This window comes from Hipposideros armiger, unplaced genomic scaffold (assembly GCF_001890085.2).
Source record: "Hipposideros armiger isolate ML-2016 unplaced genomic scaffold, ASM189008v1 scaffold_13, whole genome shotgun sequence".
In the NCBI taxonomy this organism is placed as follows: Eukaryota; Metazoa; Chordata; class Mammalia; order Chiroptera; family Hipposideridae; genus Hipposideros; species Hipposideros armiger.
The window spans coordinates 4,656,298-4,680,979 of record NW_017731363.1 but is presented as its reverse complement, the minus strand read 5'-3'; the positions used below and the strand labels follow the sequence as shown (position 1 = coordinate 4,680,979).

The following is a 24,682-nucleotide window of genomic DNA, read 5'->3' as shown; positions in this document are numbered from 1 at the left end:
ATTAGTACCCTTTGACCCAGTAGTCTCACTCCTAGGAATTTATCCACAGAAAATGGCTAACAGAAAAAAAATATATGTGGAACGTGCTCATTTGCAGCAGTGGTTGTGATAATGAAAAATAATCAAGCAAGAGTAGTTATGTGAATTAAGGTATATTATCCAGCTAGAAGATTGTGAAGCCATTAAGATGGTAAACATAGAGGCCTTTACATGTGTATTTGTTACAATACTGTGCATTGTAATTATGTTATATTCTGCCAACCTGAGAGCTGTTTAACATCAATGTTCTGGCTTTTATCTATCTTTATCTTCGTGGTACCTGGAATAGTGCTTGAAGCCTAATAAACACTTATCTTAATAAAGGCTTGACGAATAAAATAAGTGAATAAATGGAAGTATGAAAATTTTTTTTGCAAAATAAATGAACAGATTAGAACACAACATTGCATATATTAGGATATAGTCATGTGAAATGTATCTCCGTGCACATGATCAAAGACTGAAAGGGAATAAAAATTGAAAATGGTTCTGTCCTTGATGATTTTTCTTTTAATGTTGTTTTAAGAAATACAAATCAAGATAAGGACAATTATTAATAAATTTCTGGGAAGTATTGCCCACTCACACCTGTTGTCTACAGGGAAAGTGAGCATGGGTGGCTAGAGAAGAGTGATTGCAGGGCTGTTATTCTCCTCGTAGAAGTTCACCACCACCTACAAGACCAGCTTCCTTTCCACTCACTACCAGTTCAAAGCTAGGCTTCATTCTGGGCTTGCTTCAAGAGGAATAAGGAGAAATAACTATTGTAGCCTATGATATTTATGTAAAATAAAACTTAAAGGCTGGCCTTGGAGTCCATATTTTAAAAATTATATCATCAAATATTAATTTCTCTATTGTTCCAAGTTACTTGTGATATTGTAGATTTTGGGCCATTGTCACTGTATAATATAAAATCTGCCCTTTTCTCATAATGGATGTATAAATGCCAATGGGTAGATATTCTCTAATTTCACTGAAAACTAAAAGCAAAATGAACAAAAATCTCAAACAAAAACTCTTAAATCACAGGGACCAATTGAGGTAAGACCATGGCAATACTTTGCAATACTGTCGAATCAATCTATTGGTCAATAAAAATATAACATATCATATTGTATATGTGTATATATAAACATATGCTATCTTCTTATTGATTAATAGATTGATTCGACAGTATTGCAAAGCTTTACACACAAATGCACACGCTATGAAACAACTAGAGCATGTAATCCTTCTAAAGTTCTCTAGTCCGACACCTCCAATCTCTTTTCGTTATCTTGTCCACATCTAATTTGGCAGCAATCCTTTTTTAACCTTCAAATCGTTACCATTATCCCTTCATACCACTAACTCTATTCACACTTACATATTTTGAGCTGTTGAACCAAATTGTGGGCTAGTAATGAGAGCAATGGGCTTGAGCAGGTTTGTATAGGCATAGCCCTGACCCTCATTGGGCAGGAGTTGACCGCCAGCCTCTGGTGCTCAGCCTGGATGGGCTTCTGCAGGGTGGCTTAGAGAAGGAATGGAGAGCGTGGGGCAGTCTAGGGGTGAGTGGAGTTGGCAACGTGAAGTTGCTCAAGAAAGCGCTCCCCATGCTTCTGTCTCCTGGCTGGAGAGCAGTGATTCTGCTCTCATCATTAGAGTCGTCACTGTCAACCTAAAGGAACTGGCCTACCAGCTCAAAAGGAAAAACCCCCGGCTGAATACCTGGATAGACATTTTTAAAGCAATCGTTGTAAATGCACACTTGTGTCATTTTTGTCCAAAGAGGAGAGGACTGATAAGTGCAGGTGAAGCTCTGATAATAAGAAAAACAGAGATGGCAGCCACAAGGTTACCAGAAGAAATGGCATTTGAGGGCCTCTAGAGTTTCAAAACTGGCTTGACTTGCTTTTTTTTTTTTTAAAAAAAAGAGTCTTGAAGCCTTTTTGTTTCCCTGTCTGTGTCAGCTAGAGCTTGAGAAAGGAGCTGTTTTTCCTTTTGTGTTGGATGAGCTTGGTCTCCACTAGTCTGTCTTAGTGGTGACTCAAGGAGTGTTCATCTGAGATTCTTGCTTTTATTTGTTCTTTGTGGTTAGTTTTTGAGGTATTTCTCAGTGGTCTCCAGTTAGGCTGGCTGGAAGCCAGTGGTGTCAGTTTCAGACTTAAAGCCCAACCTGGCCTTGTAGTTTGCACAGAAGTAACTTGGCACTTCTAAGAAACCGATGCATCTTCCTTCTTGGGCCCATAGCAGGAAATTCGGTGCTCTCAGCTAGAGTTAAATAGGCTGTTGAAATCCTCCAAAACTTGAACTCAATCAGACAACCTTTGTCAGTTTGGATGGGGAGTTGTGATATTGTGATTTATAATAAGAAATATGTGTTTGGTTTTTGGCCCAATTCTGGCACATTGCTCCTAAAACCCTTGGAATTTCCTAAGTGAAGAGGCTGATCAAGGTGTCTTTTGTTATGTTAATGAATGACTTTTGGACGCACCTAAGGATGGGGGCTACTCAGTGAGGGTGAAGAAGATGCTTCCTAGAATAGGTGATGTTTCACTAGGGGCACGTGGAAGGCGAGAAGTACTTGGATAAATTCAGCAAGCACAGGCCGCACTGTGTGAAGAGCGTGGCTAGTGTCGGGGAAGGAGGACAGGGTGTTAGTACAGCCTTGCCCTGAAGTTGGGGATGACCTATGAACCTTCGGGGACGGGTGTGGAGTATAGGAAGCCGGAGCTGGCAGATGCCATCAAATGCGGCTGAGATAAAAGTTATAGTGCTGCCCACACTGAACTTTTAAAGGAATACCCCCATTTAACAATTTCTTACATAGGTGTTTTCTAAGATCAACCCATCTCCATTGATAGTTTTCTCACCTGGGTGTAGTGACTGGACAGCACTTCAGGATCTTGATTCATCAGAAACGTTATCTTGCTGGCTTGATTTACTATTTGTATTTTCAAGTTGGAACGATAGTAAGGCCTTTGCACAGAGTCATCTAGGAATTTGGGGACCCGTAGCCTAGCCTGGAGCTGTTTTGCAGGACAGGACTCCCAAGCATTGCTGCAGGATGTCTGTACAGGCCCTACCAGAAACCCTTTCTACTAGGAGGAAAATCATGGATGTTGCTCTGTCTTGTTGGGCAGAGTTTGCTTAAATCTTAAATAGAAATTTTATGTCTTTTCTTAAATCATTTACCTTTAAGTGTTCTTATATTTTTCTTTTGAGGGGCCCCTCTCATGTGGAATAGGCTTATTCCCAGAAGAATGAGGGGAGGGAATAAAAATCAACTTCCTGTGTGTATGGAATGTTCTGGCCCTGCCAGAAAGAGGTAATCAGACAATGAACTACACAGGAATTGGGGGAAAATATTGGCCCAGCTGTTTAGGACCTAGATAACATTTGTTTATATTTGGCACAACCAGCTTTCCTTGTCCACAAATCAACCAGGATAGTTATTTAAAGCAATTCAAATGGAAAATAATGTAGGTATTTATGCCTTCAGGAAGTGGTTCCCTGAAAAATAATTTTTTTTCACTAATTCCACTAATAGAAAAATGTTCTTTGGAAACAGTTTTTCAGCAATATTCAAAAGGTAAAACTATGTCTTAGCACATTTGCATGAAGTTCTAGAAAAGGCAAAATCAATAATAGGTAATAGAAATCAGATTAGTCGTTGCTTGGAGCTGGATTGACTGGGAAGGGGCACAAGGGAATTTTCTGGAATGATAGAAATGCTCTGTATGTTGATAGAGGTGTGTGTTACACAGGTATATGCATTTGTGGAAGTGGATCGACTTGTACTGTTAAGATCTGTGTATTTATACGAAGTATACCGCAATTAAAAAAATCTTTAGAGGAGTCTCTTAATATTTCTGTAGTGTTTTAAAATCTTCAAAATGCTTTACCTCACTTCACACAGGTAGGACAAAGGGCCACTATTGAAATTCTCATTTAATTATTTCTGAATAATTTTTATTGCGATATAATTGACATACAACATTATCTTAGTTTTAGGTGTACAACATAATGATTCAATACATGTATATATTGCAAAATGATGACCACAATGAGTTAACATCCATCACCACACATAGTTACAAATATTTTTTTCTTGTGATGAGAACTTTAAGATCTATTCTCTTAGCAACATTCAAATATGCAATACAGTATTGTTAAATATTGTCACCATGTTGCACATTACAACCTCAGGATTTATTTATCTTATAACTGAAAGTTTGTACCTTTTGACCGCCTTCATCCATTTCGCCCGCCCCCACTCCCTGCCTCTGGCAACCTCCAATCTGTTCTCTGTATCTGTGAGTTTGGTCTTTGTCAGTTTTGTTCACCAATCAGTCTGTTCTGAGGTCCTAGGGCAGCATAGGATAGGTGCTCATTAAATAGTGGTGGAACTGGGTGGGGTACACAGACCTAGGCATGGCAGTACCTAATTAAGAACAGTGGCCAATATAGTCAGGATCTCTTGTCCCATTTGCTCCTCAGAGGAAGGGAAAATCCTATTGTGAAGGAACCAGGGCTTCATAGGCCCCTATGGAGGATTTCCCCCAGTGATTTCTCTGCTGTTCATTCATTCATTCATTCATTGTGCAAGGGACTGTGCTTTACTCTTTAAGTGAATGAAAGGATGAACGACTGAATGAAATCACTCTGGGCTTCAATGTCCTCATTTTTATACAGGCAGTTGAACTAGAATATCTCTGAAGACGGACAGTGTGAGGGTGAGGATCATTTTCTCCTATCTCCAGCCTGAATCTTGCAACCAAAGCAGCAGGCTATAGGAAGAAATAGCACTGAACAGCTCTCACTGGTACTGGGGCCAGACCCCCCTGCCCATGGCGCCCGCAATGAGAAGTGACCCTCCAGGCAATGAGCAGTGGAGGGGCAGTCCGCCCCTCCGCTCATCCCGTGGCTAATGATCGACCTCTGTCATTTCCCTGTTGGCTGTTCCTCTCAGACTGTGCTGTGACAGTGATACAGACATCTGGGGGTGTGGCGAGGTGAAGACACCCCCGTTTTCCCAGCAGGCAGCCTGCTGATCCCATGTATTAGGAGCACTTCCTTCAGGGATCTGGCTGGAGCTGCTTATTACTGGGAACAGGAAACTTTTAGATACTGTCAAACGGAATCAAATGGAATTGGCCCAGCCGCCCTGTGCTGTCAGGGATTACGCCAGGGACTGCTCATTTGTGGTCCATGCCCTTGGTTTTTCCCTCCTATCCTGTGGTTGCAGGAGAAAGAAGGTCATTTTATGCTTCCTTATTCAGGACAAGCACAAAGGACCCCACGTTACAAATCCCGTGACTATTTATATTCAGATTCATGGTGAGTCTTCCTAACCATTCTAATCCTATAAAAAGCTCCTTGAACGAATAATACATATCAGTTGAGTTGGCATAGAAACATGGAATGCTTTCAACTGAAATGCTGTTAAATGCCATGATTTGGTATTGAATAGTCATTGGGACCATTGTGCATGGATGCTGTTGTCTGGATTCTTTCTGGAAGATTCTGTGATCACACAGATATAATCGCCACTCTGCTAGTCTGTATTCCATGCATTCCCTAACAAATGCTCTGAACACCATTCTGATCGTCCTTATGTCACAGGCCCTAGCAGCTTCCCCCTTTCTGGAATGTCTTATACCCCTTCCCCTACTTTTATCTGTCATTTCTACTCTTTAAGGCCAACATTAATTTTGATTTTTTTTTCCTCAAAGCCTTTCTTTAGCATCGCAGCTCTCAGTGACTTTGACTTTGGGTACCAAGTTTGGTTTGTGCTGAGTCATGGCATTTTCTCACCTACTTACTTTGCATTGCTAGTTTTTAGTGACTGCTCCCCTCTTTAAACCATGTGCCCTTTCTACCTTGGTATGTCATCAACCTCTTGAGGGGAAAAAAAGGACATGTCCTGTACAGCTCTGTATCCCTAGCCCTTAGTGTACAATCATAATACATTTACCTCTAACGCCTATCGAGTATATTAATTATCCCCATTGTACAGATAGGAAAATCAGGATTTCGTTTGGTAGGAAATTTGAATAAAGTCATACGACTGCTGAGTTTCAGGATAGTATGTGAACTGGGCTTTTGACTCTAATATTGTTTTCTTTTTTGTTTTAATGTTTTTAGCTTTTAAATTGCATTTATTGATTTGGGTAGGTAATATATATGAGTGGTAAAAAAATTCCAGACCTTTTAGGTCTCTTTCTGGTATACCACACTCCTGGTAACTTAATACTTGCTTATTTTCTAAATGCCCTGTTATTTTCCTCTAAGAGGCCAACTTCCTATTTTTACTTCTGGCCTTCTGTTAGTAGCTCTATCACAAAATCTTACGAAGACTTTTTTAACCTTCTCTCTCTTGTCCCAGTTAATTGGTCGCTAAAGATCAGCTCATACCTCAGAAGGCTTCAGATCTATACCTGCCTTCTCCATTTTTTCTTAAAGAATTTTTTATTGGGGAGTTGGGTGAAGGGGAACAGACAAGTTGCTGTCTTTTTGTTCCTCAGTCTAGTTGTAGAGGACGTCGCTTCACTGGCCCAAGTTGGCACCATCATTACGCTCTTCCCGGGCGAGGCAGATCAGTCACCGGCTTCTGGACGACCGCTCACGGTGGCTGCTGGCCGCTCACGCTGGCTGCTGGCTACACACGGTAGCTGCTGGCTACACACAGTAGCCCATGGCAACCCACTGCCACAGGGGCTGCAACCTATGCTGTCGCCGGTGACTCAAGGCAGCCCAGCTCCAGGTTGAGCCGTTGTTCAGCATCTTAGCTGTAGAGGGCAGTGTCACTGGCCCTCATATGTGNGAACCGGGGCCCTCTGGCGTCCCAAGCCAGCTCTTAACCAACGCGCCACTCGGCCGGCCCAACCTTCTCCATTTTTATTGCCCCCCCCCATCCATTCTTCACTCCCCCACTACAGTCAGGCTGCCCTCCCTCCCCCCTTTCATCCCATTTCAGCTCATCTCAGGGTAATTTAGAACCTTCCAGAAACCCGCAGGGAGTCCTGCTACCTTCCGATTGAGTTCTTAGCCTGGGGATTCTTAACTGTTTTTGGTAGGCTGTCTGGTTAGTTTAGATAGTCTGGGAAAGCCTTTCTCAGTTTGTAAATTATGGTTTTAAATGCATAAAATAAAACATAAGATTACAAAGAGAACCATTTATAATGAAGTAGCTATCAAGCTATTGTAAAAGCGAATGTTGATATAGTAATCTATGTGTAATTCCTTATTATAAGTAATAAGTAATTTCTTTTTTTAAAAGATTTTTATTGGGGAATTGGGGAAGGGGAACATTATGTTTTTCCAGGACCCATCAGCTCCAAGTCAAGTTGTGGTCCTTCAATCTTAGTTGTGGAGGGTGCAAGCTCAGCTCTAAGTCCAATCGCTGCTTTCAACCTGGTTGTGGGGGGGGGTGTATAGTCCATCATCCAATACGGGTGTCAGACCAGCAACCTTGCTGCTAAGAGCATGTACTCTTAACCAACTGAGCCACTTGGCTGGCCCAGTAATTTCTTATTAATACATTAAATACCAAGGTCTCCCAGCAGATGTGGTAACTACCACCACTTCAAAGTAGCAATGAGTGCAGATGATATCGTGAGATACCCATAGCATCTATGATGTGATATGAAAATGTCTGTGATATGTTTGGTGATGAAGCACCAGGTCCTTCTACTATTATTGTGGTATGTTAACGACATTTGTAATCAAAGGAAGTACCAAATTTCAGTTTGAGGTTAATGAACATAAAGTGTTAATTCTTTTCCACTTGCATTTATGGCCCCAGGTTAAACCCCCCACTCCTGAAGCTGAATCTCAAGACTCTGAGGTCTGCTTTCTTGTTCCCTGTTAACATGTAAACTTTGGGTCCTTCAGTTCTCCCTGTGTGCGCTCTGTACTATGCACCACACAGATGGGAGAGGGAACTGGAAAGTGCCGCATCTAACCTTGTCCCTGTCTCTCTGTTCTTGTGTTTGCGTCTCTGCAGGTGGAAGAAGGATGGTGGGAAGGTGTTCTCAATGGAAAGACTGGAATGTTTCCTTCCAACTTCATCAAGGAGCTGTCGGGGGAGTCAGATGACCTCAGCATTTCCCAAGATGAGCAGCTCTCCAAATCAAGTAAGGACGTCCCCCCTGCCACGCAGGAAGCGGGTGGGGGCACCAGTGGGTGCTGCTGCAGCTTCCCCTCTGCTCTGTAGCCTATGCCAAGCAGCTGTGACAAAAGCTCACTAGTATTTTCTTTGTTTTACTGCCTTAACCCATGCAATTTAGTAGGTTTATCATTGTACAGGTGTGACCTGAAGGTGTGTGCAGGCGTATACTCTGTACATCCCTGGATAGGTGACCATCAGCCTTCATGCCATGGTAATACTCTCCCATGGGTGGCCCGTGTTGCTGTGCCTCCACATACTTCTAAAGTGTTACTCACTGCAAGTTGATAATTATTTTATAAGCAAATGAGATTGCTATGTTTCTCAGCATCCCTTGAGGAACTTGGGGAAGAGTGGCTCGCGCATGTGCACACGCACACACACACATACATACACACACACACACATCATTGTTGGGGAGAAGTGCTGTGTTCAGTTCGAGTGCATGCCAGTTCCCTTAAAAGTATGACAAGACAGCTGAGAGCCCAGCCCCACTGTGGGTGAACATGCGTGTTTCTCTGTGATGGTGAGAACGAACTCCAAGTCTTTCTTTCTCCAGGGCCTGAAGCTCTCCTCCCTCCAGCTTCTCTGCTGCCCTTTCCAGCTCACGGAGCAAAAGGTCAGGACCGGGAAGTTTTATTCTCCCAGTCGCTAACCCAACTTCCTGCGTGGGCGTCTGTGTATCTCTTGTGCAGTCTTGAGCCAAGGTCTTTGGCATGAATGTCGTAAAAGGCTTGACTGTGTCATAGTGGTGCGGCATTACCTGGGGTTTTGACTTCCCTTTCTAACAAGACGAGGACAGCTCTGTCCTGTCAATATAATTCTTAAACAGCTTTCTTTTCCATTTGGAAAAATCAGACTTTGAGTGCTGCTCCCAAGTTAGTTGTTTCTGTTATTTAACCAGTATTATGATTGGATAGAATTCTGATTTGGAGGTAAAACCATTTCCGGAGAAGTGCTCAGGCGATCTCCTTCACTTGGTGTGTCAGCATCTGTGGCTCATATAGCCCGTCATACATAGAAGCAGCAAGTGCTGGCTGGTTGGCTCAGGGGCTTCAGCTAAACCCTTTCCCTCTACTGCCTAAGCCTGGGATGCACCCCCATCCCTGAACCCCATGCTATCCTAGGGTCTATGGGAGGAAGGACAGGTCATTTTGGAGCAAATGAAACATCTCGGACTTCCCACTTTCTTCTCTGGCTTGGGACAAGGGGATGCTCTGCTAACATGCCCCAGCTGATGAGTACCACCAGGAGGGCAGAAAGTGTCCTTGACCCCAATGATAATGGGAGTTGTTATAGCTCCCAAACTGTATATTAGAATTCTAACTGCCTAGTGCCTCCCTTTGTACACTAGAATGGTATTGTATCTGGTAGTTGTGTCCTATAATAACAATACTATACCTCAGGGAAGTTGTGGATTAAATGGGCTTTTTTGGAGGGAGGAACAAATTGGGTTGTTAGACCACTACTTCCGTGGTGAAGTGCATTATGAGTTCCACTGGCAATAATGTACAAGGTCTGACAAGTAAGTTTGCGAACTTTTTGCAACGATGTTGCTAAGCTTTTTTTTATTTCGGAGGGATTATTCATTATGAATTTGTACCAACTGGACAAACAGTTAACCAAGTTTACTATTTGAAAGTGCTGAAAAGGCTGTGTGAAAAAGTTAGACAAAAACGACTTGAACTTTTTGCCAACAATTCATGGCTCTTGCATCACGACAATGCACCAGCTCACATGGCTCTGTCTGTAAGGGAGTTTTTAGCCAGAAAACAAATAACTGTATTGGAACACCTGCCCTACTCACCTGATCTGGCCTCCAATGACTTTTTTCTGTACCTGACGATCAATGAAATATTGAAAGGAAGACATTTTGATGACACTGAGGACGATCAAGGGTAATATGACAACAGCTCTGATGGCCATTCCAGAAAAAGAGTTCCAAAATTGCTTTGAAGGGTGGACTAGGTGCTGGCATCAGTGCATAGTTTCCCAAGGGGAGTACTTTGATGGTGACCATAGCGATATTCAGCAATGAGGTATGTAGCAGTTTTTCTAGGATGAGTTCACGAACTTAATTGTCTGCCCTCGTATACAAAGCACCTCACCCATAGAAGGCCCTCTATAAAAAGTCATTCTCACTGTTAATTATGATAAACTCTTGGGACATAACCAGTTAGTATTTTGAGGCTGTTCACATACCGACTGATACCATGTTCACTGAAGCATTATCAGCATTTGGAAATTACTTTGAGATTCCTCCACTGGTGCAGAAAAGGAGATCTAGGGAGTTATTGGACAACCTCGTTGGGAGAACCCTGATCTTCTGGTATTCTGCCATGATAGCTATGCTCTCATAGCTGGAGAGTCAGAGAAATAATGCCTTTTGTATTTTTGGAGCTATTGAAATAAACTCTCCTCTTGCTCTAGGTCAATAATATGGATGTTTGACCCTGCTCAGCTGAAAACCCATGGTGCTGGAATTCCTGGGGCAGGAGGTTAGGAGGCTGAATGCAATGGTCTCCCCAGTCACTTAGCCTTCCTTTACATGCTTGCCAGGGGCTGCTTTTCTTATACAGACTTCCCTCCCCACACTTACTCAATTAAAAGCCTTTCATTGCAGGACCAGGAGAGCCCATTAGCCAGCAGCCATGTTTAATTACCCCAGAATCTGTCCCTTGTTGAAGGAGTTGTTTTTTTTTTCTTTTATTGGGGAACAGTGGGTTTTTCTAGGACCCATCAGCTCCAAGTTGAGTAGTTGTTTCAATCTAGTTGTAGAGGGTGCAACTCAGCGGCCCATGTGGGGATCGAACCGGCAACCCTGGTGTTATGAGCACTGTGCTCTAACCAACTGAGCTAACTGGCCGCCCCAAGGGATTTTTGAGGTTCTGGAGTTGCATGGTCTCCTAACAAGGCTAGGTGCTTCTGGTAAGAACTACATGGCTTTTGTAATCTTCCATATATACAGTTAAGGAGAAGAGGGCCCATCTATCCACCTCTCCATCTGTCTGTCCATATCCATCCATCCATCCATCCTTTTTTCTCTCCCCCTTTATTCATTCATTCATTCATTCATTCATTCATTCATGCAAACATTTTTTAGCCCGTTGTTACCAAGGCGCTGAAGATGGACAGAAACAAATCAGACAGGGTCCCCACCTTCAGTCTGCTCACATTGCAGAAAGGGGCTGCACAGATCAGCAGAAGTTCAAGAACACGCCCCAGGTGCTCTGCTAGCCAGGTGTCTGAAGAGCAGTGGGATATAATAAAGGCAGAGGCGCCAGTCCCATGGGGATGTGGGGACGATGATGGCCACAAAGGGCTTCATGGAAAGCAGATGTGATAATGTTCCTATAGCTTGCTAAATCAAAATAATCCCCCGAAAGAAAGAGAAATAGCATCTCCCAGTGTTCTGACAGGGTGTTCAGTAGCCTTTTATGGTAAAGTTTATATAATCATTGAGGCCGTGTGCAGAAATTATGTATGTATACTGGTAGGACTTGTCTAAGTGGAACCTCTGGTTTTAGAATGAATCTGCCTATCCCCTCCCCTTGCCCCCTGCAGAGAATGGTGTTAGTACTTTCAATGTGGTTTACTTAAAAAAAAAACTTGAAATATTCATAGATTCACAGGAAGTTACCTAAAAAACAATTCAGGGAGTTCCTGTGTACCCTTCACCCAGTTTCCCCCTGGGATAACATCTAGCGTAACTATAGTAAATGCATATTTAAGGGCCGGCCGAGTGGCTCAGTTGGTTAAGAGCTCTGAGCTCTAAGCAAGAGCGGTTCCATGCCCAGCCCAAGCTGAGTTGCTGCTGAGCTGCCTACAGGTAGCAGGATGGCTCAGCTAAAAAAAAAATGAAGGAAAAAAAATGGCATATTTACTTTCATCATAGAACTGAGAAAGACAAGTATAGATAATGCACAAAAGACATCTAGCTTTTTACTGGGGTATGAGCTCATCTGTACTTAATCAAGGTCTTTGTTTGAGCAGCCCACTAATATTCTTCATAAATTACAGTTACTTTTCACAGAGGTTGTTTAATTAGTAAAGGGCCCTGGGAGTAAGTTAAACTCCTAATGTTTTTGCCATTTTGGTAAATTTTAGAGATCTTAGTGACATATTAAAATTCTCGTAATTTAAAGGCTAGCAGACATTAGGGTAAAGTTTTTAAGACAGATAAAATCTGTGTCCTGGTACATGTGAAGAAAATTTTGTGTACAGTGTATCCTTATTTATCTCTTTGCCCCCCCCCCCCCNCACACACACACTCATACGCTTGTATGTGCACATGCTTATTTGGTATTTTTACTCTTCACATTTCTGCTTTCAGAAAGTATTTGAGGGTAGTTAGTCAAGTTTTTTCAACCAATGGGTGAATGCAATAGAAGAAACATTACATTATATTTATAAGGAAGTGTGCCATGACAGCTAGACACATGGTAGGTGTTCAACAAATGCGTGCTGAGTCCTTTCTTACTCTGATTTTTACCTTTGAATGACAGGTGCGAATTGCTGGAACTTGTTTTTCCTTTACCCTGATGCATTTTTATATTATAGTGGTTGATTATGAAAATATATAAACTTTAGATCTTTGTTCAGGGTAATCTAATCTATCAAGGAAAGAGTTACAGCAATTGTATTGGTTGATATGTTGACTTAAACATTTTATCTCAGATAAGAAAATTCATTGTCACGTAGTAGCAGAAACTTTTTGCTGCATATTTAAATTTGAAAACATCTTTACCTTATGAACTTATGAAACCTTAATGGGCTTTTCAAAAAGATTTTAATAAACTTTTTATTATCTAAAATGTCTAACGTATACACAAGTCGAGAGAATAGTATAACAAAGCCCTGTGTACCCTTCACCCAACTTCATCAATTGTCAGCCTATGTCCAATTCATTGTAGTTATACCACTACACAATCCTTCCCCATATTGTTTTGAAGCAAACCCAGATATCATATAATTTTATCCATAAATACAGTCATGCACCGCATAATGATATTTCAGTCAATGAGGGACCCCATGTACCATGTTGGTCCCATAAGATTATATTGGAGCTGAATTTCTTGTAAGAAAGGGAAGGTTATGTGGTTCAGGGGAATTTTTTTCTCTAATGGGAGCAATATCTATGGCGTTTGGCAATAGATTCTCACTCACAGCACCTCAATTGTGAGCGCACAGATGACCTCCTAACGGTCATCCACTGATTTTCAGCACAGAGGAGCCTGTCCCCCCAGCACTACATATTCAGAGGGCGCCACAGGCCCCCCTGCCCCCCCCTCCCGATCTCACCTGATGGTCTTCAGAGCACATTGCTGTAAAATCTTCAATGGGGACCTAAGATCCTGTACAAGGACACAGGTCCTCAGGAGCTCCCTTAACAAGTACTAAGTGCCACTGCTAGAAAAAGCTTTCTGTGGTAGAGTGGGGAGCCAGCTTGTCCCTGTACTTTGGAAATATTTTCGGGTTGTAATCATGTAAAACATAGATAAGTTTTATTTCTTCCATCAGTTCAATGCCAGAGAGAGCCCCTTGTTCCAGACAGTGTCAATGGAGCCAGAAACAAATTTCCGAAGTCAAAATATTGAGTTCTCAGTTCTATACCCTCTCCATGTTCCTTAATCTGACCACTGATGCAACATGCAATAGCCAAAACCACATTGCCATGACAATCCCCTATGTTCCTTTAGTTCTCCACCTTGATTTCTTTTCTTTTCTTTTTTTTTGCTGAGCCATCTTGCCACCTGTTGGCAGCTCAGTGGCAGCTCAACTCGGGCCAGGAATCGAACTGGCGACCCTGTTGCTTAGAGCTCGCACTCTTGAGCGAGCTCTTAGCCAACTGAGCCACTGGGCCGGCCCCATCTTGATTCCTTATTCTCGGTGGTCCTCAGGCCACCTTGCATTCCCACCTGACAGTCACTAACTATTATGGTGACTTACGCCTCACCCAGCCAGTTTCTCCCCTATATTTCCAATCAGCCCAGCAGCATCAGCGACTTTGATGTTCTATTTCTGACCCAGTCAGAAGGAAGCAAGAGGCGGGCTTGTGGGACAGTGTTTATAAAGTCTACAGTAGTGTTCGGTAATGTCCCTGGCCTTCACAGTCACTCCCACTCACTCACTAACTCACCCAGACCAACTTCCAGTCCTGCCAGCTCCATTCATGCTGAGTGCCCTACACAGGTGTAACATTTTTATCTTTTATGCCTTATTTTTACTGTACCTTTTCTAATGTTTAGATATGTTTAGATACACAAATACTTAGCATTGTGTTACAGTTGCCTACAGTGCTCAGTAGGGTAACATGCTGTACAGGTTTATAGCCTAGGAGCAATAGGCTAGACCAGGGGTCGGCAAACTTTTGAGACAGAAGAGCCAATCCTGTCCCTCACAACAATTTAAAAATTATTCGAGAGCCATAAATATATTTTTACAAATAAGGAAAATTTAAAGTAATATTATAACAAGTAATAGAATTAATTATATCTTTATTAAAATAAGAAAAATTCACACATGCACGTACCCAAAGAGCTGCATGTGACTCGCGAACCATAGTTTGCCGACCCCTGGGCTAGACCATACAGCCTAGGTGGGCAGTGGGTTTGTGTAAGTGCACTGCATGATGTTCGCACAATGACAGAATTACCTAATGACACATTTCTCAGAACACATCCCCATTGTTAAGTGACACACGATTGTATTTCAATATGTATCAATAAAAGGGTGTCTAAAAATACCGTTATCACACCAAAAAATAATGGTAATTCCTCCATGTAATTAAACATATAGTCAGTGTTCACTTTCCACCAATAGCATTCTATTTTTAATACAGTTTGTTAGTTTGAACCTGCATCCAAAGAAGGTACATAAATTGTGATTTATTGATATGTCTCAAGTCTCTTTGAATCTACTTTCCTCCTCCATGTTTCCTTTTTTTCCTTAACAAATGAGGTCCATTGTCCATTAGTTTCCCACTGTATACCTTTGCTGATTTCATCTCTGCTATGTCATTTACTCTCTATTTCTATAAATTGATAATTAGATCTAAGGGCTTGATTAAATTCCGGTTTGAGATATATATATATATATATATATATATATATATATATATATATATATATATATATGTATGTATGTATATTTCAAAACTGCTTCAGAGGTGGTAATATATAGTCATTCTGGAGTCTCATAATGTCTGGTTGTCTTTCTTTTTCTTCTTTTTTTTTTTTTTTTAGCTAAGCCATCCTGCCACCTGTTGGCAGCTCAGCGGCAACTCAGCTCGAGCCAGGACTCGAACCGCTGTTGCTCAGAGCTCAAACTCTTGAGCGAGCTCTTAACCAACTGAGCCACTCGGCCAGCCCTGGCTGTCTTTCTTTTTGAATGTTAGCAGCCACTGATGATTATCTCCTAGATCTCCTTACTCATTAGGGCTTGCAAAATGGTACCAAAAAAAAAAAAAAGAGGATGAAATGGGCTCCCATGTAACAGATCAATAGTGAAAAAAAAATTGAGTAAATTAGGTTTTTAAGAAATAAAACATCTAAGTAGTTGCAATAATAGTGTAAGCAGAATCTTATGTGAGGAATGGAAAGGAATTTAGAGATCATTTAGCCTGGTGTCAGATGAGAACACTATAGCCCAATGAAATTAAGTCCTGGGTGTGGCCTAGCTTGTGAGTGATGAGGCCACTATTATATGCAGGCCTTCCACACACATTGGTATTGCCTCCACTATGGCCTGTAGTTCACCCTCTCACAGAGCACCTGACAAATTTCAAATCTGCGTGCAGTTTAGCTTATTCCTTATCACAGATTGTGATTAATTAATTACCTTTTCAGTTATAATTTCACACATGCTAGTATTGACTAAATGTGGAATAGAACTAATTATAAATTGTATTGATATATTATTATATCAAATTATAATCAGAGAATATCCCGAATCTATAAGATTTATTTAAACTCAGAGGCAAAGAAATTCCGATGTGACTATTGCTGAATTTCAAATTTGTGTATATATATGTATATATATGTATATATGTATATATATACATATATATGGCTTCACATTGTCTTTTCTGTTTCTAGTATCTTTTGGATATTACTTAATTTCTCAGATTCTAAAATAATTGTAAAACTAAAAATTATTTCTGGTAGATTTTTTTTATTATTATTAAAACTGTCTTTTAGCCACAGAAACATTTTCAGCTATTTCCCATAATTTTCAGAGGAAGAAAGTTTGCATTTTCCTTCTATAACCATTAACAATGGTAAGATTTCAGTTTGGATTGACTTTCTTATTTTCCTAATTCTGCAGTTCTGAATTTTAGGTACTGATACTTTAATGACTTGTCAAGCTAAGACAAAGATGGAGATATGGAGATGGCCTTTTTTTTTATTGGGGAACAGTGTGTTTTCTGAGGACCCATCAGCTCCAAGTCAAGTAGTTGTTTCAGTCTAGTTGTGGAAGGCACAGCTCACAGTGACCCACGTGGGGATCGAACCAGCAACCTGGGTGTTATGAGCACTGCACTCTAACCAACTGAACTAACTGGCTGCCCCAGAGATGGCCTTTTAAAACTTGGGACAAACCAATCCTATAATATACAAATATACTGTATTTCATTAGCTGTAAGAAACAGATTGCTCAGTGCCCCTCGCCTATAAAAATTAGCAAATAGATAAAACAGAATTTTACGCAAAATTAGAGGCTAGTATAAACATATGATTTTGTGTTGAAATTTTAAAATTCTTTCCATTTCCAGCATTTACTGCCTTCAAGTGCTAATATTTAATAGTGACCATAGAGTATTTCTCCCAATAAAATAAACAGCACTCACATTCACGAACTTTCCAGTTGCACATCTCTTTTGCTTTTTGGGTAGAAAGTGTGTGTCCTCACCCATCCTTAGCCAGCCTCCATCTCCAGTTGCCTTGCTGCTAATGCACAGGAGACTTTGCAGAAACGCTTGGCTACTCAGAGACATCAGGGCCATGGTCTATCTCGCAGATCTCAGACTTGGTCCTGGGGAAGAACACCAGGAGGCTTTGTTATACCTGGAGGAACTTTATCAAAATACTGATTTCTTTTTCTTACACTTACTTTTTCTGACACTGAAAGGACTGCTACTATTTAGTTTTGGGGTGCCTAGCTCATGAAATAGCTGCATTCCTTCAGAATAGTGTTGCTTTAATGCCTGAGGTTAAGCAGGATAAAAATTTGCCCAAATGTAAACTAGCCACTGTTACTTGCTCTTCTTTTGTCATCGAAGTCCTCAAGAGCTGCAAGTCTGACAAGAATATTTGAAACACTTTTATTGTTTCTTTGGATTATTCTTAAGTAGCCAGTGATTTGAATATCTAAGTTTTTGCCTTAAATGGATGGAGCACATCTGCCAAAAGGGGCAGATTTCAAAGCAAGGGGTGTACCACCATACCTTTAGGACATGGAAATTAGAAATACCATTTAAGTTGTTGGTCTGATCTTTCACAATCCCTTCATGTATTAGGCGTGGCGTGGCCCAGAAGCTGGCACCATGGTTCCTATTGGGGTTTCCCATTTGCCTAATGAGTATTTCTAAGACATGAGATCAGTTGCTCTCTTCCCCCTCAGTTCCACTCTCTGCCTTTCTGTAACTGTAGCCTGCCTTTTCATCCCTCGGACTTCATTATAGGACTGATATTTAGCTCACAAGCCATAACGGAACTTACTTCTTGGGTAATTTAGAGTAATGTATTTAGTAATTGAGTTTGCTTTTAACAAACCAATTTACCTATTGGTGGTACTCTCTGTAGGGCATCTGAATATACTTATGTGTGCGTGTGTGTGTGCGCGCGCGTGCATGTGTGTGTGTGTGTGTGTGTGTGTGTGTGTGTGTGTACGTACGTGTGTACACTCAAAGTAGTGCCATATGTGTGTGTTCTATGTACTTACTCAAGGTTCCAGAGGGATTTGGGTTTTAGCTGTGTGTCCAGTCTTATGCTCTTGATAACTTCTATTTGTAACAACCAAAAAAAGAGATAATTTGACACCGGGTGAGTCTATGTCCTCATGCTTAGTATAGTCTCATGACTGATCTGACAAAACCTCAGTTAAGATGTTTCAAGAAATAGGGTTTTCTGATGTCCTCGATGATAAGCAGAAAAACCTTTATATTGACATGGTTGCCACTATTGGTTTCAAACCTCATTGGTGAAAATCCCCTTCTAGTATATTAATAAATTTTCTTGATTAAAGGTACTGAGGATGATAAAAATATTTTAAAGGGAATTCTAGGCCTTGTTTAGACTCTTGCAGTCATGAATATCAGTTTGTATCATACAAGGCTCTAGGGGTAGGAGATTAAGAATGATGGGCCTAAATCTATATTATGCTTGGGTCATATTCTCCAAAGAGAAGACTGAGCTGTACAATTGAGTTAATTAAGGAACCCAACTAATTGGATTCCTCCTGGTTAATTGAGATTTTCCTATTCTTGAGTTATAATGTTGAAATGGCTTCCAGGTTTAAATTGAGCATAATCTATTTGCCACTGCAGAGGCAAACCCCGGTTCTGGGTGCTCATAATTGTGCATCATGGTTGCATGGGGACTTTGGACTCATTCTGTAACATTTCTGAAATCCTGCCTAATGGTCTCTAATTAATTTTGTGGATGAAGTTCTTGCAGTGGATTCATTGAAGGCAAGTTCAGTTAAAGAGTCTTCCTCTTCCTTCTTTTGCCATCATTTGCTCCCCCTACCCCCCTCTCTTGTTTTTCTCTCCCCTTCTCTTCTCTCATTCACTGTCAGGAAAGACTACCTTTGAAGGGACAATTCTGTACCGAGCTGCACCGGGAAAGACGGAGGGCCACAGACGCTATTACAGTGAGTGACCTTAACAGCAGGAGGCAATTGTAAAGATAAGATCCGGGTACTTGTGTTTCTTGACGCAGCTGCACTTTCCTGAGCTGCTCATGCTTCTGCCAAGTGTCTGTGAATTTCTGATCCAAGGACATGGACTTATTTGCCTAAGATAAGTGCTGTCTCCTTGGTTTGTGCTCCAAGAACATTCCCATCGCCAGCCCCTAGCGCTTTCTTGTTTGCTTTGTGCCTCTATCATATGTGTGACATGGGTGCATGAACCATGCGTGCAGAGAAGGGATCAGTAGCATTTGTCATGGCATATGTATTTGTACCAGTATCTCTGGGCCTCTGAATGGCGTAAGATGGCTTCCCATGGAGATGTCAACCTCTTATGGTTATTGCTTTTTCTGAGTGGGTCATTGGAAACAAATAAACCATTTCTTCATTGTGTGGTTCAAAGAAATAAAATTTGTCATGAAAGCCCATGCCAGAACTGGTGTTTTGCTTTGCTCATTCAGCTAGTCACCACACGGCAGACTTCTTGTGGCAGAACCAATGTGTAGCCTTTTGTGTTGTGAAGTAAAGCTGCCAAAAGTTGCAGGGAAGGAGATAAATGTGATTAATGAATGACGCTCGCAAAGCCCTTAGAGCAATTCCTGCCACACAGAGTAAGCACTATACATGTGAATGTGAATTAAAAATAAATAAAAATAATCCATGCTCTGAATTGATCTGTGCTGGAATATTAAGGTAAATTACACAAAAGTGGACAATTACATGACTGACCAAAGCAAATTTGAGGAGGCTTTGTTCTTTTTTACCATGAAGGAAGGAAAAACACCCACTTTAGTGTGCAAGTATACTAATGTATACATACATCCATCTACAGAAATGATGAAAGAGAAGGTTCAGACGTGAACATCAGAGCTGTGCTTCTCAAACTGTCTGTGTTGAACTTTATTTTTATTTCTGTTCTCCAGTAGACAGATACCTGGTCCTGCTGTACATGACTTTGCATGCATGCAGTGCTCCACCTGGGCCTCACCGAGGGCATTTGATAGACCGAGATGGAACTATGCCCTGCTCACCTAGACAAGTCCATTGGCCACATGTCTGGAAGTCTAACCAGTGTGCACTGCTATAAGCGTCTCCCAATACGCACACTTTCTGCACTTATCTCGCTGTGTACCAGTAATGAGCCCTTCATGAACTGGTCCCAATATGCAGATGACACCATGTGTTACGCTGCCTGAGAGTGTCACCTGGCGTTCTGAGCGTGACACGGTCATTTTACGGGATAGTGTTTGTGATGGACACCAGCAGCTAAAAGACGCTGCACCAAACAGACGTGAAAATGGAAAGTCATTTTTCTTTCCCTCCAGAGGGAAGGAACTAGATTTTGAGTTATTTCACCAACCCAGGTATTCAGATATTTAATTTACCTGCTTAAAATTGATAGAAGCAGGCTGCCAGAATTTCCGGAAGAAAAATCTGCCGTGTGTTTCCTTCCCAGTTCATGCTTGTGTGGTTGAATGACTGTGCAACCTCTCCCTGTGTAACATAAAGAGTATTTCTCACACTGATTAATACAAAGTTATTAAGATGAGCCCGGAAGGCAGCAAATCCCTTAAACCAGATGGCAGTGGTTGAAAATATTATGGTTCTAGGAATGCTAGAAGAATCCTTCAAATTTCTCTTTGGAGATCTAAAACAACCTTGCCCTAATCTATTTTCCTAGCTACCTGGTGGTGGTGGTGGTGGTGGTGGTGGTGGTAGGGAGGAGGAACGTTGATGGTTTCTTTTCATTAACCATTTTTTTATTCTCATCTCAAATGGTTCTTTCCAAACCAGAAAAGAATGTACAAGCCCTTTATCACAAAGAAAGAATCCATACAGCAAAATGAGAGCATGTTACAGGGGAAATGACATAATATTTAGACTCAAAAATTATATATCCAACAGGGCTATTTCTAAAAACAATTAATAAATGAACACACGAATGGGTAGCTAGTCCAGGGGGTTATGCATGTTTGCACACTCAAATCCAGCCCTGTAAATTTCAGCCGACCCCTTGTTGTGGGCTGTTCCTCATCGTTCTGCCCTCTCTTCTTGCTCACAAATGCTGTTCTTTAGTTAATAAAAATGTACACCAGGGATTTTCCTCTTTCCCCCTCCTTTTTGGCTTATAAATGCTATTTTATTGAAAACAGCGGCAACAACAAGCACAGCCATTGTTTTAAGGATTTGATTTTGAAACTTGTTAGCAATTTATAATGACCTTTCTATATTTTGTCTGTTTTTACTTAGCAGTTTCTTCCTGCACTGAGACTTCTTTCTTTAAACGACTTCAACATTTTATGACATTTTATGTGAGCAATTCTTTGGTATATAATTCTTATGTACTAGAAGGCCACCTTACCTGTAGGAAGATAATGCATGATTAGCTAATCGAGAACAAAATTGGATGGTGTACTTTCATCCCAAGGGCGTGGTTGTCATCAGGCGATATATAGTACATGCTCAGGAGCTGCCCTACACATCTAGACAGGGTTTTAGAGACAGGTTCAATGGCAGATTTTAGTAGTCCATAAATTATCCTTTGAATCCTGCCCTTTGATGGCATGACTGATGTACTACCCATCAAAGTAAGAATGCACACCCAGAAATTAACTAGAAACAAATAGGCTCTTCCTTTTAGGAACGTGATTGTGGGCAGAGCCTGGGGAAAAAAGAATTTGGGGAGGTAAGTAAGTGTCCACGTAGTCTTGCTGGTAACTATTTTGTGACTTCCAACACATGCCACAAGAGGTGAAAGGACGGGGGTCATGACCCCAGTGTTCTTCTTTAGAAAGGAATTCAGCTTCGGGGAAATGATGGTGTTGAAGGAGGGGAGAAGAACTTGGGGGATCCTGGCCTCCAGGAGGGCAGCTTCCGTGCCCTCTTTAGCAAATGTGATCATCTTGCCAGGTTGAATGTAAAGTCTGGTTTAATGCTTTCCTAGAGAAACGTGTCTGTGTGCATTTATTCCTTGTGAAGCCATCCAAAGAGATTTAATTCTTTGGCAGTCACAATTTTGTGTTGTTTCTTTAATTTATTTAAATGGCTTTTAGCTTTACAGTTTCCCTTTAGGAAATGTTGCTTTCATTGCTAATTGCTAATTGACGTGAGTCATAGAGATTGGAGGTACAGTATGTGGTAGCGACTGTTCAGGGAAGTGAGGAGGGGGCGAGGAGGATTGTTATTGCACACACCGATGGAGGCAAAAGAAATCTGAATCAGAACCAGTTTCTGGTGGAGGAGAGGTGAAATGTCACATTTACAAAGAGATCTGCTTTGCAATGAGATTTTCTGCCAAGTTTTGATTTACTTCTTCAAATTAAAGGCTGGGGGTGGGGAGATCAAACAAAACTCAGAGCTAGCCAAACACAACATATTCAACACACTAAATGAAAAACCTCAGGGCAAGTTATCCTAATACCCAGGAACATTTTTATTTTTAATTTTTTTTGGACAAAGCTAAATGTATTACTTTATTTTAATTCTTTTAAAAAGTTATTTCTCTCTTTTCAGTCACGGTTGACATTCAATATTATTTTATATTAGTTCCCAGGGACACTCTTAGGGGTGGTTCCTGGTTGGCTTGAGGCGCTTCATGGCTGTGGCTGATTTCTGAGCTCTCTCTCTCCCCGTACCCCCTCTTCACAGGTTTAAGGGAAACCACAGGCTCTGAGAGTGATGGGGGTGACTCGAGCAGTACCAAATCTGAAGGTGCCAATGGGACAGTCGCAACTGCAGCAATCCAGCCGAAGAAAGTTAAGGGAGTGGGCTTTGGAGATATTTTCAAAGACAAGCCAATAAAACTAAGACCAAGGTCAATTGAAGTAGAAAATGACTTTCTCCCGGTGGAAAAGGTATGTTCAACAGTTTCTCTTTCATTTCAACCTAATGTGGAGTATCCAAAGCTACACTGCAGGGTTTGCCGCCTCAGACCCTAGGCTTCCTTTGGAGTTGCAGTGTTCTCACGGGCTAGCTCTTGGCCCGCTCCCCTTTGCACACAGCCCTTCTGTGTGGGAACGACTTTCCTCGAAAGGCTCAAGCTCTAGTTTGCGGCTGCTTTTCTTACTGATCTCCTCTCTCAGGAATGTTTCTCGGGATGACTTTTCAACTGCACCAGCACTGGTCCACTTCCTCCCCAGAAAAGGCCCTCATGCCTGGGTCCAGCTAAACACGTGACCTTGACGCTTTCCAAGCACCCCCCCAAATCTCTCTCCTCTCCTTGTGCACTTGTCTGATGCTTTGTGCTTAGGTGTCTTGCCAGGTTCTGCAGTAGAGGAAAGGGGTGGTGCATTTTTTCTCTGGGAGTCAGATGGCAATGATTTCAGACTGCCGAAAGGAAGTCGCCCGTGTGTTGAATGATGGAGATGGCCCACACTGTGACTCCCTGGGTTGTTACCATCAGGAAGCTGGCTGGTTTTTTTCTGCCTCTGGTTCTGGGTTGGCTCGAGAAGCAGACAGCATGTTGCTGCTGAGTACACGGTTGCCACAGCAACACACACAGAGCCATCGTGCTTGTGGCTGTCAATGACGTCTACTGTGGTACACTTCTAAGCATCATAGCCTTGCTTAGGATTTGATAAATACCATGGAATTTTCCAGATTATAATAAGCTACATTTGTGCTGGGCTTAGGGAATGTTTGTTAATTCGATTTAGTGTTGAAAGTTTTGCTTTGACGTTTGTGCCAGCAGACTCGGGGGATGGGGCATTGGCAAGATCACTAATGCAGGTTTATCGGCAGGTTTTAAATGTTTTTCATTTTCGGGGAGATGAATTTTTAGAAGTTGCATCATTTTCGGCAGCGGTAGAACTTCTATCCATCTCCCCCCCCACTGTGGCTCAGTAACCTTGCCCAGTATCATCATGCATGAGAAACAGAATCTGAAAAGGAAACTTTTGGACACTTAATACCCTTAGAGATGAAGAAACTGGAAAGGGCAGATACTTAGAAATTAAGACTGTTTCATTTAAACTCTTCTTTTGCTGAAGCTTCTCTGAGTCAGCATTGTTTCTTTCAATAATCAATCTATGATGTTTCTCAAGATCTGAAAGCAATCTGCTTAGTGGTACCCCAGCTTGTGAGCTCATTTCTGTTTCACACACACGGTCACTTTCAGATTCCTGTAAATATTTACGGAAGAGCAAGTCCCCATCTTGGGAAGGAACGATGTGTATGCAGTTTTTCTTCATTTTATTCTGGTAGTTGAATTGAACCACAACCATTGACTCAATCAGCAAACAGTTAATTTCTCTTGTTCGTTTTATGAGTCTTGGTCTTATTCTTCTCTGTGTAGAAAGAGAGTGTATGTGACTTTTATTATTGCCATTATTATTTGTTTTAACTGCTAAGAATAAATTGGGGTTATTAAGAAGAGCCATATCAGCCTCAAACATAATACTGCCAAGTTTGCACCTCAGCACATTTCTCCTCTGAAACCCAGAGTCACATGTCCAACTGCCGCCTTGAACATCTCCACTTGAAGATCTGAAATTCTTATCGGCTTGTCCAAACCTGAACTTGTCATCACCCCCCTCAAACCACTCTGCCCATAGCCTTCCCCATCTCAGTGGAAGCCAGTGC

General features: G+C 41.5%; 1 protein-coding gene across 5 annotated transcripts in view; it reads left to right on the top strand.

Annotated features, from left to right (window-relative positions):
* SH3KBP1 (SH3 domain containing kinase binding protein 1) overlaps window positions 1-24,682 on the top strand; it is a 353,239-nt gene that overhangs the window by 179,604 nt on the left and 148,953 nt on the right. For 2 of the 5 annotated variants that reach the window (XM_019667291.1, XM_019667278.1), the window contains exons 5-8: window positions 8,033-8,162; window positions 8,754-8,813; window positions 18,992-19,066; window positions 22,751-22,956. In XM_019667291.1, the coding sequence (XP_019522836.1) occupies window positions 8,033-8,162; window positions 8,754-8,813; window positions 18,992-19,066; window positions 22,751-22,956 (471 nt within the window). The remainder of the gene's footprint in view (window positions 1-8,032; window positions 8,163-8,753; window positions 8,814-18,991; window positions 19,067-22,750; window positions 22,957-24,682) is intronic. The other 3 variants (XM_019667300.1, XM_019667308.1, XM_019667284.1) reach the window with 2 other exon arrangements.